We start from the raw sequence: 12,894 nt of genomic DNA, 5'->3' as shown, positions 1-12,894 counted from the left end.
CGACGACGCGAACGCCACTTTTTGTGCGTTAAACCGGTCTGTCAAAAGCGTGTTGCTTTTCTAAAACCCCCCCCCGGGAAAGTTAAATGTCCTTATCCCCTATATTAGTCCCTGGTCACATCAAAGTGAGAGACAATTACAAATACAGGCAACATTTTATATATTTATTTAATTTCAAAAGCAAATATTTTCCTCTTTTCATTAATATAATCACATGGTTGGTTAAAGTACCTATATCAGTGTCTAATAAAATATGATTTTATTTTTTAAACTTCATTAAATAATTTTAAAATTCGAATGAATTTTAAGAACACAGAGGCCGAGATTATTTATTTGATATATCATACTCTCAACAACAGTGCGTGACTTTTTTTCCCCTTCGCATTTTCCCTTTTCCCTAAAATTTTGCGGTTCCCATTTTTGTTTTATTTACTTTTATGACTTACTTTGATTGCGCGCGCCTACTTTGATCAAAGTACTTTGATCGTGTCAACCCGCCTTCATTCAATAAAGAAAAACCAAACGTTACAGTCCAGTTGACTCTATTAGCTCCGACAATAGCAAGATTAAGTGGTAGATGTTAACAAACAACTATTTTTGCAGAAATTTTATTTTTTCGTGACAAAACATACAGTAACGTAATAATAACACAAGGTTGCTTCAGGTTTATCCTTATGTTACTCCTCTATTTTAAGAAGTTATCAAAAATTAAACCCAACATATTTACCGTAAACCGGGGCGAGTCTACCCATTTTAGTTTTATTTAATTTTCACTATTTTAAATTGCAAATAAAATTTTTTTTACCAACGGAGGACTTAGTTCAGACTCTAAGGAAGATGGCGCTGTAGTAGTTTGATNCACAGCTTTAAAGAGGGATAAATAGCGATTCCGAAACACCTATTAAAAGCCTTTTTTCTTTAATATTTACAAAAGTTTGACCACTTGAAAGTTGACAAATTGAAAAAATGGGTAGACTCGCCCCGGTTTACGGTATATGTTTCTTATAAAAATAATAACATTTTATCAATATTTTTTTTTTATCTTCTTTCCCATTTATTGCTCATTTACTCCTCTCCAACAGCAAAAGAACTCTTGATTTGAATTTGCATGTTATGAAATAATTCAATTTATAGTAAATTTGTATTTTGGTTTGAAATATTTTCCATGGGAAAAAATCAATCATAAAAACTTGTTAAGATTTTTCCTTTGGCTAAGATTTATTTAAGTTATATTATAAGCTATATTTTCCCTTAATATTAGCCTATAATTTTGAAGCTCGATCAGAAATTATATCATAATATAATATAATACAATACAAAAAGATATAATAACAGAGAAATTAGGGGCACCAAATGGTGCATAATATGGTTCCCTCGACAAACCACGGAAATTATTTACCAATCTTGGTATAAGTTTGGTTCACGGTTAAACGTGCAGCAATAAGTGGTTTGAAACATCAATTGGCTAATCCCGAGGGCCCGTGGTTCAAATCCCGGCTGCGAATAACTTTTAAAAATTATATTTAAGAAAAATAATTTATTTTTATTTATTTTATAACATGGTAATGTAAATAAAATATTCCTTTACTTACTTTATTTTAGGTGAGCTTTTAATAAAAGCGTTAGAAATAAGAAAATGTTTGTTCATCTTCTGAATATATATAATGCCACAGATATCACTTGATATTAACCTGTAATTTTGTAACTCGTTCAGATATATTATTCTATATGTAATATACTACCACAACAAGCAAAATAATTATAGACAAATTAGGGGGTGCTGAATGCAGTAATACCCAGTTAAGCATGTAGATTGTAGAAATAAGTAGTTGGAAGCAACAAATCCGGTGGAGGTCAATTTCCTAAAAATAATTTTATGAAAAATAAATTTAAGAAAAATAATTTTTTTATAATAAAAAAAAATAAATTTAAGAAAAATAATTTTTTTTTATATATTTATTTTACAATATGGTAACGTACATAAAATATTCCTTTACTTATTTATTTTAAGTGCGTTTATAATAAAAACGTAAGAAGTAAGAAAATGCTAGCTCATTTACTGTATATATATAAGGCCCCATATTTACACTTAATATTAACCTATAAACTTGGACAGATATTATATTATGATATACTACCATCAGGGCCCGATTAACCCCTGAAAATAGAGGAAGCATAATTGGATTTTGGGGCCCCCCATAACTTGATCAAAAGAAACTTTTTATATTTTTCGCCCATGAACAATACATTTTAAAGAGACAAGAACCATGTGAAAACTATAAGAACCTTAGAAAGGAATACAGAGATCTTATGCAATCATGTTAGACCCTTCTTTACGTGCTTTATAGTAACAAAAACATGAGGGAGTAGCTAGCACATATGTTAAAAAAATTTAAATATTTAACTAAATTAAATTATAAAATTTCTTGTTATACGAAAGGTTCTTTGCAAGATTAGTCTCTTTTTTAACGCCAATTTTTTTTAAACTTCTTTAATTATTATTTTTTGCTTTTACAAAAAATAAGAAATTGGGCCCTTAATTTCAGTCATTTGGGGGGCCCCCTAGAATTTTACAGGGGAAGCACTTGCTTCCTGTGCCTTTTCGGTAATCAGGCCCTGACTACCATACCGACAAAATATTTATAAGAAAAATGAGAGGGTGCACAGTGGGGTATACATGGTCCCCTGACAAACAGCAGAAATTACTTTAAAAGCTAAATTGTAACATAAATAAAATATTCCTTTAATTATTTTTTTAGCGTGTTTATAATATTAGTGTTAGCTCATGTTTTGTTCAGATATAATACCCTATATTTCTCTTTCTTAATACTAGGTCAGATTTTATTTATTAATATAATATACTACCACACCAAGTGAAATAATTATAGACAAATTAGGGTGCCCTACAATGGAGCATTATATGATTCTCCCGAATTACTTTAAAAGCATAATATGACTCAGAAGATTTTTAAAAATTAGATCTAAGAAAAATAAATTTATTTATTTATTTATTTATTTTACAATATGGTTACATAAATAAAACAACCCTTTACTTTTTTCGAGTGCGTTTATAATAAAAGCGTTAGAAATTAGAAAATTTTTGAATTTTCACTCTTTTACGTAACAAACTTAAACTCGAAATTACTGGATAGGGGTAGATTGAAAATTATTTTTTCTTAAGTGATGCATGGTCATCATGTAAGCATGGTCATCATAAAGAAAAAAAAAAATCGAATTTCATTAAATTATTAAGGCGTTTTGATTATGAAAACAATTTGCTGGGAAGTTCAGGAAGTATATAAGATAAATGGTCATGGAATAATTAATAAATAAGTAATTAAATAGTAACAAAAATAGATTACTATTTCTGTACAATAGCGAATTTTCTGTCGATTGGCTGAGTGGTATGCTGAAAAATTACATTAAATGTGAGCTTCAATATATTTATTTCATTAATGTAATGTTAATACAATATTTATTCGTTATTTTAAAAGATATTTTCTAAGTTTTATAAACTTTCAAGATAAATTTCCAGTTGATACATCTTCAAAACAATACACCACTTGAAAGATGCCATGCAAAGCACGAAACACGTTATTTTGGTTTCTTTTTTTTTCTCTCTAAAACTCGTTCTCTTGCACTAACAAAACACCAAGGACGAATTTTTTTGACATTTATTATTGTTACTGGAATTTTTTGAAAAAGAAACAAAAATCTGTTAAATATAGATACACACACAGATATACATATTTATATATTCTTCCACTTCCACGAAATTTAAAACAAACAAAGTTAAAAATATTGTAAGACTTCGATGATCAAAACTAAAAACTGGTTCGCATTCTGAAAAAAGATTTGAATGTAATATCGAAAAACAAATCAAATAGTGCTGCCCTCTAGTGTAGAATTGTATTTTTAAAGTATCAGCAGAATTTAATAGCATTGTATTTTTTTCAAGATTCATTATTGATGGTATTAATTAATTGAATTTCATTCCTCAATAATGATTAATTGTGTTCTCTCAATAAAAGCACCCGAAAAATATCCGTTATAAATGTTTAGTAATTTTATTCAAGAGTGGGTCAAAGGATAAAGTGAGATTTCATTGGCTGTTGAGTTAGTGCATGAAAACTAAAGTTTAGTGGGACCATTCACTAATAACGTTAATGTTAAAACATCTTTATCATTGAGAATACGGACAATTTCATAGTTTTATTTCATGCCCTCTTAAACTTGTATACAAAACCACGTGGGTAATTGAAGCGTTGATTGATCTGTCATTTTAACTTACTTTGGCGCAGATTCCAGGCGGATTACGAAACTTGGTCTTGTTTTCTGTCTGAAGTGAGTCAGATAAATAAAATTTCTTTAAAATTAATGTATTAGTACGATCATTTGGCACTTCAACGGCGAGTAGGCAACATGTCGGTAGCATCTATAGCTCGTTTCTCAATAAAACGCTTATTTAACTCCACCATTTTCCACCGTCGAATTGCATCTTATGTTGATCGTAAGTTAGTTATTAATTTTTATAATTATAAATGCATTTTATAAACAAAAGCAGTGGTTTTGTGATGATTTCTGAAATGTTTTTATTATTTACTTCTAGCTGCTTTTGGTCTTGAAGATGAAAAATTAGAAATTCAACGAATTGCTGGAGATTTTGCATCCAAAGAAATGTTTCCTCATATGGCTTATTGGGATGAAAAGGTTAGTCTTAATTTACTAATAATGACTTTAAATTAAAAGGGTTATAAAAATACCTATACAACTCCAAAATCTTTTCTCTATTTGTTGATTGTCGTACGAAATTTAAAGTATAGTTTTAAGTTTTACTTTATTAGTTTGTAAAGTGGATTATTTTCAATACTGTATTATAATGTTGTTTATTTTTTAATTTAAATGAGAGGCTCAATATGTATATTGAAACCATATTATTGTCAATGTTGAGTGTTATTTATCATATGAGGTGGAAAATTAAAATATGTTGGCAAATTCACTTACTTACATTTTAATACACGTTATTACCTTAAATTATGAATCTCTGTATGGGTTTTTATTTTAATGTAAACTACCAAAAGTGTAAATTTTTCATTGTAAAGTATAAAAGGTAGAAAAACAAGGGTGCCAAAGGTTTTTGTTTTTATAGTGTAATAGTGTAACACATCTTATAAAGTAGAAAAGATAGCACTCTATTATTGAAATTGTGTTAGTTCAATGTATTATATGTGTATTAGCTCAAGAAAATATGTGTATTAGCTCAAGAAAAGAGCTTACATATTTATATTTCAATTTATAAGAGTAATTAGGTAGATTATAGAGTTTTGTTGGTAATTTATTTTGCATTTCATTACTAATTAAAAAGATTGAGGCATAAGCCCCATTTTTGAATTGTTTAATTTAGCATTTTCAATGATAAATAACCACAATTTTCATTTAGGCAATGTATTGTTATCTGGTGTAAATTCTAGAAACTTGTCAAACGTGTATTTTTAAATGATACGAAGGAACAGTTTGATGATACAAAAGTGTGGCTTAATCATTATAATGCACCCAGCCTTTCAATTGCAATACTTTTTAAACTATGTTAATTCAATTTTCTTTATTAATGATGAGTTTTTAGAACTATAGTTTTCTGCAAAATTAAAAAAAAGTTCGGAAAATTTTAATGTGGGTTAAATTTATTGCCTTAAAAAGAAGGGCTAAGAACATTAAATATTTTTAACTGAACTTGTAGTATGTTAAATTAATATTGCATCAACCTTATAAAAATGAAACTTTCTTTCTCTACATGTTAAAAGCAGTAAATAGGAAAAAAAAAAAAAAACATTGTGAATTTGTGCATTGCTAATTTGTTCACAGTGATAAGTTTTTTATTTTTTTATTTTTTTTTTTTAAACTGAAATTCATATTTTAAACTACTGCCTAGACTAAAGCCTGGCTGCTTTTTGCAAATTTTTTTTCTCTCTGTTATTTAATGTGTGATGATATTCTATGATATTAATGTATTGTACAAAAATTTCCTTAGATTTATGATAATACTCATGACAAATGCAATAAATTCTCTTATCTATAATTCCATTATAGACTGCATTCTAACAGTTAAAACTAAAGAACAGTATAAAAATAAAGAGTATGTCAAGTGGCATATCCACTGTGATTTAAAGTAGAGGGAAATCATTAAAACCCTACTTTAAAATTATTTGACTTAGACAATCTTGAACTTGGTTATAAATTTTAGTTGCATATTGGCATGATGGAATATTAACTATTTGATCCTGGTTATTTATTTTATTAATGCAATAGTACTTTAAAATTTTCCATGCATTGATTTAAATCTACCGTGAGTTGTCCAGTATTGATAAAATTATACTAGAAATCATTAAAACTTTCTGTTCAAAAAAAATATTATATAATTAAAATTAGTATATTTTATAATACTTTTGTGATAAAATTTACTTTTATTTCACTTTAAGTAGTGCAAATTACTTTTTCTCTCTTTTTTTGTTTGAGCTTGACTTTATTATAGAAAAGTTAAGAAAGGAATTAATTTTATGTAAGCTATATTTACATATAATATTTATTTGTTTTAAAATCAAAATTTTATCGAGTTAAGTTTGTAAATATGTTTTTTTATTTATTTTTTTATTTCATTCTTTTATTTAAATAGGCAATGCTCTAGACCTTTAAATTTGTGTTAAATCTAAAATCTAGTATGACTTACAGAAAAGTTAATGTACTATAGTATGTATTAAAATAACTTATTGCATTGAATTTGTGGTATGTGTAAACTCTAAAAGTGTGCTTAGTTTTTTAAGAAATACATTTTTGTCCTAAAGTAAAGCTTCATTTTATTTCTTCAAACATAACCTACTATTTAAATCAACCAATTTTACAAATGCTAATTGCAGGTGAAATATTTATATGCAAAATGTATGAAAATTGTATATTTTAAAAGTGTATGTATTTATCATGTATGTATTTATCAAACATGCAGAAAAAAAGCTTTATTTTCATAGACAGTAATTCTAAATTTAACTTTTATGGTTTCCCATATAATTCCCATTATATAAGGACATCCAGTAATGATGTTACACCACTTGTTAAGAAATTGTGATAGTTTTTAACAAAGAGAAGGGGGGAAATGAAAGCAGGAAGTGTGACATCATTCATTATTATATAACTAAAGAAGTGTGACATCATTCATTATTATATAACTAAAAACATCCTTCATTTGTCAACAGATCATTATCAGATCATTATTATCAGTTTAGATATGTATTTTTTTATTTTTACCCAGAATGAAAAAAAGAAAGGAAAGGAAAGGAAAAAAAAAGACTAACAATTTTTGTTAGGGTTACAAAGGGCGGAAAAACATATATTTAAAGTAAAAAATTAAATTTGAATTCTGATTTACAACTTAGTTGTTTATTTTTAAACTGCAAGCATAAGTTTTTAACATATTATTTTTATTATTGTTTGGTCTCTTAGATGTGCTTTTAAAAATGGTAGATTCCATAAAACAATACAGTAATCATATAATTTTTTAATGACAAATTGAGGGATCGTCCACCAAAAGTCCTGCACAAAAATGTCAAGTATCATATCCACTGTGCTTTAAAGTAGAGGGAAATCTTTAAAAACCTGCTTTAAAATTATTTGACTTAGACAATTTTGAACTCAATTACAAATTTTAATTATATATTGGTAGGAAGGAATATTAACTAATTGATCCTGGTTATTATTTTTTTTTAATAAAACAATACTTTAAAATTTTCCATGCATTGATTTGAAATTATCAGGAGTTTTCCAATATCATAATATTATACTGAAAATAATTAAAACTTTATGTTCTAGAAAATTTTTTGTAATTAAAATTAGTACATTTTATTATACTTTTGTAATAAAATTTACTTTTATTTCACTTTAAGTAGTGCATAATAATTTTTTTTTGTTTGCCTTATTTTTAGAAATAGTCTGATATATTCCAAAAATGATGTTTTTCTTTTTTGTTTTTTTAAAAAAAGAAAATGTTGTTCTGATTTTTTCTTTGTCCAATATGATGCCTGAGGTAGGATTAACAAATTTTTGATGGTTTGTTATAAAATATTTTTACAAATTAATGATAATAAATTGATTGGACTTTTATTTAGTTATAAATAATTATTCATGTAGTATTTTATAGCTAAGAATTATTCTGATAGTAAAGTTAAATTTAGGACTGTGCTTCTGTTTAACAATCTGTTATGACTTAAGTTGCCGGCAATTTTTTCCCCACAATTCTGATATAAATTTTCCGATCATTGGTTAGAATCTCATGAACCATGATTCATTATAGACAAGTATGGAAATGCCCCACGGTTAAAATCATCAATGATGCATTTTCTTAATTGTCTACAATGGATGTTGCTGATTTTAATAAAACTATCGACCATAAAAACAAGTTGAGCTTGATACTTACATAGGAAGTTTCTTTGTTTTCTGATTAAATTTACAGCTCTGAATCAAAATTGCATATATTTATTTGAAGCCTTAAATAATGTGGATAAATTGCTCTCTGTCAAGTTTGAAATCAATAAGCAAATTTATTAAAAAGCTTATGTCCAATATTAGAACTAGCATTAGATATTTAAATTTTATACATAAGCACACTTTACACCTTGATAACTTAACCCCATCAATAAATCAAAAACCATCTCTTAATCAATTTATTTGACTTCAGAAAAGTTAATTGGTATTGGGTAAAGGAATTTATTTTATGTCAGCTATATTTCCCTTTTATAGTTAGATTTATCAGTCACCATTAAATTTAATAACAAAACAGTCTTGGTGTTAAAAAAAAAGGTACAATAACTATTCTAATAGTTTCTATGGATTTTTTTTTTAAAAAATAAAAAATTATTTTGGTAACAAGGAAAAAAATTAAATCAATTTTTTGCAGTGTTTTTCAAATGATGTAAAAAGATAAATGTTTAATGAAGTAAAAACATAAATACTTAGTTTTTTTTCTATTCATTTTTAATTATTTTATGCCAGATAAAAATAAATTTTAAAAATATTTTTGCTGTGAAATATTTTTCTTTTTTGAATTTTAATTATTTTTTGCCTTGACGCATTTTTAATAAATGATTATTATTAAAGCTTAAATCAATATTTTATCCAGTTATGTTTGTAAAAAACTTTTTTTATTTTATTTAAATAGGCAATGCTAAAAAATGATATAGACTATTAAAATTGTGTTAAATCTAAAATCTAGTTTGACTTAAAGAAAAGTTAATGTTTATTACTATAGTATGTATTAAAATTACTTATTACATTGAATTTGTAGTGTATGTAAACTTTTCAACAAAAAAAAAAAAAAAAGAACGAAGGGGAAAAAAAAGACTTAAAATAATTATATTTTTTTATTTCCAAACTGCAAATTTACGTTTTTGACATACAGTAAGACATATGATGAGGAAGAGGGTAGAGGTAAGGTGAAATGTGACACTTTCTTGCAAAGGAGAGGGAGGGTGTCAAAAATACCAAAGAGAAAGTGACATTATTTATAGACTATCTCATGAGGCCCTTTGTAGAAAATAAAGAAAAGTAAAAAGGAATCAAATGATTTCAATAAAAATACTAGTAATATAAAGGTAATTAGTATTATAATTTACTTTCTAAGTTCAAAGACTTACATGCTTAAAAAAGTTTTTTAATTTTTCTCTCTGAGGCAAGTTTTTATGTATGTTATGTGAAACCTATTTTTTTTTCGATTTTTTATTCAGGATTTCTTATTTGCATGTTACATTCGAGAAATATTTTTTTATACTCACTTTTATTAGCTGAAAATGTAACTGCCTGCATCACTTATAATTTAATGTTGACAAGAATTCGGTAGTATTATAGATTATTTTTATTAAAATCTATATTTCAAAATATAGGAGTTAATTTTTAATTTAAACTTATCAATTAAAAACATTCTACACTAAAGACGGTTATAAGATTCTATTATCTCTTAAATATTAATTTGAGAAAATTAAAAAGAATTTTATGCATTAAAAAGAACTTAAAAATTAAAACTGAATAAGCTATTGGTTGTTAGGCAGTTAGGTACTTTATGTTGGTATTGTTGTTAAAAACTGAGGAGAAACAGCCGATGTTTCGTTTTTCTTTCATTGCCATTTCAGAGAAAGTAAAGAAAGATTAGGTGTATGTTACAACTTTGTAGATGGCGTTTTGGAACTTTGAAGGTTCAAAAATTAGTATTTAAAAATTTCTTTGAAAAAATTGTCCTCACTCAAGGAAATCGAGAATTTTTTCTAGGTATTTAATGCGTTTGAAGGAAAATAGTTAGTTGAAGGTTAATAGTTTATGCGTTTGAAGGAAAAGGCAGATTTGTAGATAACGAGCTTTTAATAATTTTGTCACCTTTTTCCTCCCCAAACCTCTTTAACTAATTAACTCTTCTTATTTTACTAATTTATTTTGTAATGTTAAAGAAAACAAAAGTAATCAATAATAGGAAGTATAGATAACCTAGTGAACTATAAATCGATGTAAAAAATAAAAGTTAAATCAACTAGACTACATATTTATTAATAAATTAGAAATATGATATTAGAGAGAAATTACATAGTTAAACATTCGTATTGAGAGTGATTATTAATAGGACATAAAGACGTCTTAACCCCGCCCCGTCCCAAAAGGGGCATACGGGTAATACATGGTGACTATCGTTACTGCAATCCTCGAATCAGTCGGAGGACCCGGTGGTGCATGGACACGAAGTTCCATGGCCCCGAGTCACGCCCGACAAAAAGCAACACAGTCGTTCGGTGGACAGAGGAGGCCGAAAGGGACAATCCCGAGTCGGGTGCGGCGGTGCCATGCTCAGCCGCAGACGACTCACCAGGAGTGTGGCACTGAGAGACCGCCGCCACCCCACGACCCATCGAGGCATCCTCTGACTGGAAGATTCGGAAACCATTTTGAGCTTTAATTAAAAATTTACAATCGAAATAATGACCGACAACCTGTCGGTCTTACAAATAAAATGAAAATTACAATTGAAATACAAATTGAAAGCACCCGGAAAGGGTGGAGGACGCCATAGTCAGCTCACAAAATTTGGGGAATAATCAGTATGAAATCCTTGTTCTTAATACTGCAATAGCCCTTTGGTTGGATGGGCACGATCTTTGTCTTGCTGTGTGATTAACATTTAGTTTTGAGCCGTATTTTTTGTTTGCGAAGTCGCTTTCTTTTTGCACTCGTTCATCTTATGCCCCTCTTCACCGCAGTTTGCGCAGTTTTCTTTATTCAGACAATCTTTAGCCATGTGCCCGTATGTGTTACACTTGTAACACCTCAAGGGTCTTAAGTATTCTTTGGCCCGATGGACGGACCAACCAATTTTAAGTTTTGTCTTTCTCATAATTTTCTTGAAGACGCTAGGGTTCGTCTGGACAACACAGTGTTTCCCTTGTTTGCCTTTGATGGAGAAACAAACTTCGAATTTCCCATCGACCATTTCACTATTCTGATCTCCTAATTTTTCTTTGAGCTCTTTCTTACTAATTGTCTCATCTATATCAAATAAGATGACTCTAGGGAGTCTCATGGCTGGGATTTGACATTTAAAATCTTTATCCAGACCCTGCTCTTCAAATTCTTCTTTAATTTTCCTTGCATCACTCTTAGTCAACGTTCTAATTTCTATTCCGCCTTCTTTTAATTCCTTTGATTCCAACTTGAAGCTCAGTTGGGTCAATCTTTTCTTTAAGCGACTTTTCTGTTTCCTCAGAGGAGCAAGGCACTTGGGCGCACGACTATCACATGATCTGACTTCGCACTGGGGGCTCCCCTACTGATGCTGCTCTTTGTAATTTCAGCGTAAGTCCTTTTCATCTTTTTAGTATTTTTGCAGATTACGTTTTTTAAAGCATCTTGTGCTTCATCTTGGAACCCCTTAGTGTGCGCTAATACTTCACCTTGACTTTGAAATAAGTCGTTGTAGCCCATGGCAATTTTTGTTAGTTCAAACATTTTTATTACATCTAGTTTTTTGCTTACGTTTTGGCTGATAAATTTTAAAAATACTCCATTGAGCTCTTGTGCCTTTTTGGACCACTCTTTTCGAGAAAGGTCAAACGACTCTTCAAGGTCCTCCGGGATAGAATCCCCTTCCTCAAGATCATTCTCACTCATAATGAGTCCTTGACTTAAAGTCCAAAATGATTTCAATCAGGTTTCTAAGTTAGACTCTAACTTCGGCTCCCAAGCTCCGATTTCGTCGCTCAAGCGAGCACTGTATATACTTAAAGTCTTAAAAAAAAAGAAAAATTTCTTTGAAGAATCAAATCGAAAATCGAAGCCAGATGAGCTGTTTTCGGTCTACCGTCCCCTATGTCTGCGTTAGCCACCCAAAGGTGTTACTCCCTCGTACCACGAAGAGGTGCAGAGCAGGTGCTATAAAGCTGATTTTGATGTTAAATGGTAGACCTTTTTAAGAATTCGACGCAGGGAATAGTCTCTCGGCCGTTGTTCCACTGCGAGTATTCGTTCTCGAATTACTTAGATAGCTCGTTCGAATTCTAAGGGACACGAGGGAATAGGATAGGACATAGCGTGCGTCGTTCACCAATCGTAGTTTGTGTCCAACTGCTCGCCATTTTTCTTCAGCTCATCCTTTTTCAAACCGTTGTCATTCGCACACCTGAAAGTTCGACGCCCAAGGGTCCCGCAGTGGACTGATCGTTAAGACACGGTTCCAAGCAGATCACCGAAGTCAAGCATCACTGGCTACGGTCAGTGTGCGGGTGGGTGACCACTTGGATCAGTCTGCGTAGGGACCGAGGGTGTGCGGTATTGGTCCTCGTTAAACTGTGCTACCGTAAAGTGCTCGACTTCGCG

At 29.4% G+C, this 12,894-nt stretch overlaps 1 protein-coding gene across 2 annotated transcripts in view; it reads left to right on the top strand.

Annotated features, from left to right (window-relative positions):
• The first annotated feature begins 3,898 nt into the window (after positions 1-3,898).
• The window catches only part of LOC107449514 (isobutyryl-CoA dehydrogenase, mitochondrial), a 47,330-nt gene continuing 38,334 nt past the window's right edge, over positions 3,899-12,894 (top strand). The window contains exons 1-2 of one of the 2 annotated variants that reach the window (XM_016065056.3): positions 3,899-4,510; positions 4,610-4,710. In XM_016065056.3, the coding sequence (XP_015920542.1) occupies positions 4,423-4,510; positions 4,610-4,710 (189 nt within the window). In that variant the 5' untranslated portion in view covers positions 3,899-4,422. The remainder of the gene's footprint in view (positions 4,511-4,609; positions 4,711-12,894) is intronic. The other variant, XM_043054892.2, reaches the window with a different exon arrangement.

Source organism: Parasteatoda tepidariorum, chromosome X2 (assembly GCF_043381705.1).
Source record: "Parasteatoda tepidariorum isolate YZ-2023 chromosome X2, CAS_Ptep_4.0, whole genome shotgun sequence".
In the NCBI taxonomy this organism is placed as follows: Eukaryota; Metazoa; Arthropoda; class Arachnida; order Araneae; family Theridiidae; genus Parasteatoda; species Parasteatoda tepidariorum.
Note: the sequence above shows the minus strand (reverse complement) of the source record. Positions and strands in the feature narration are given on the sequence as shown.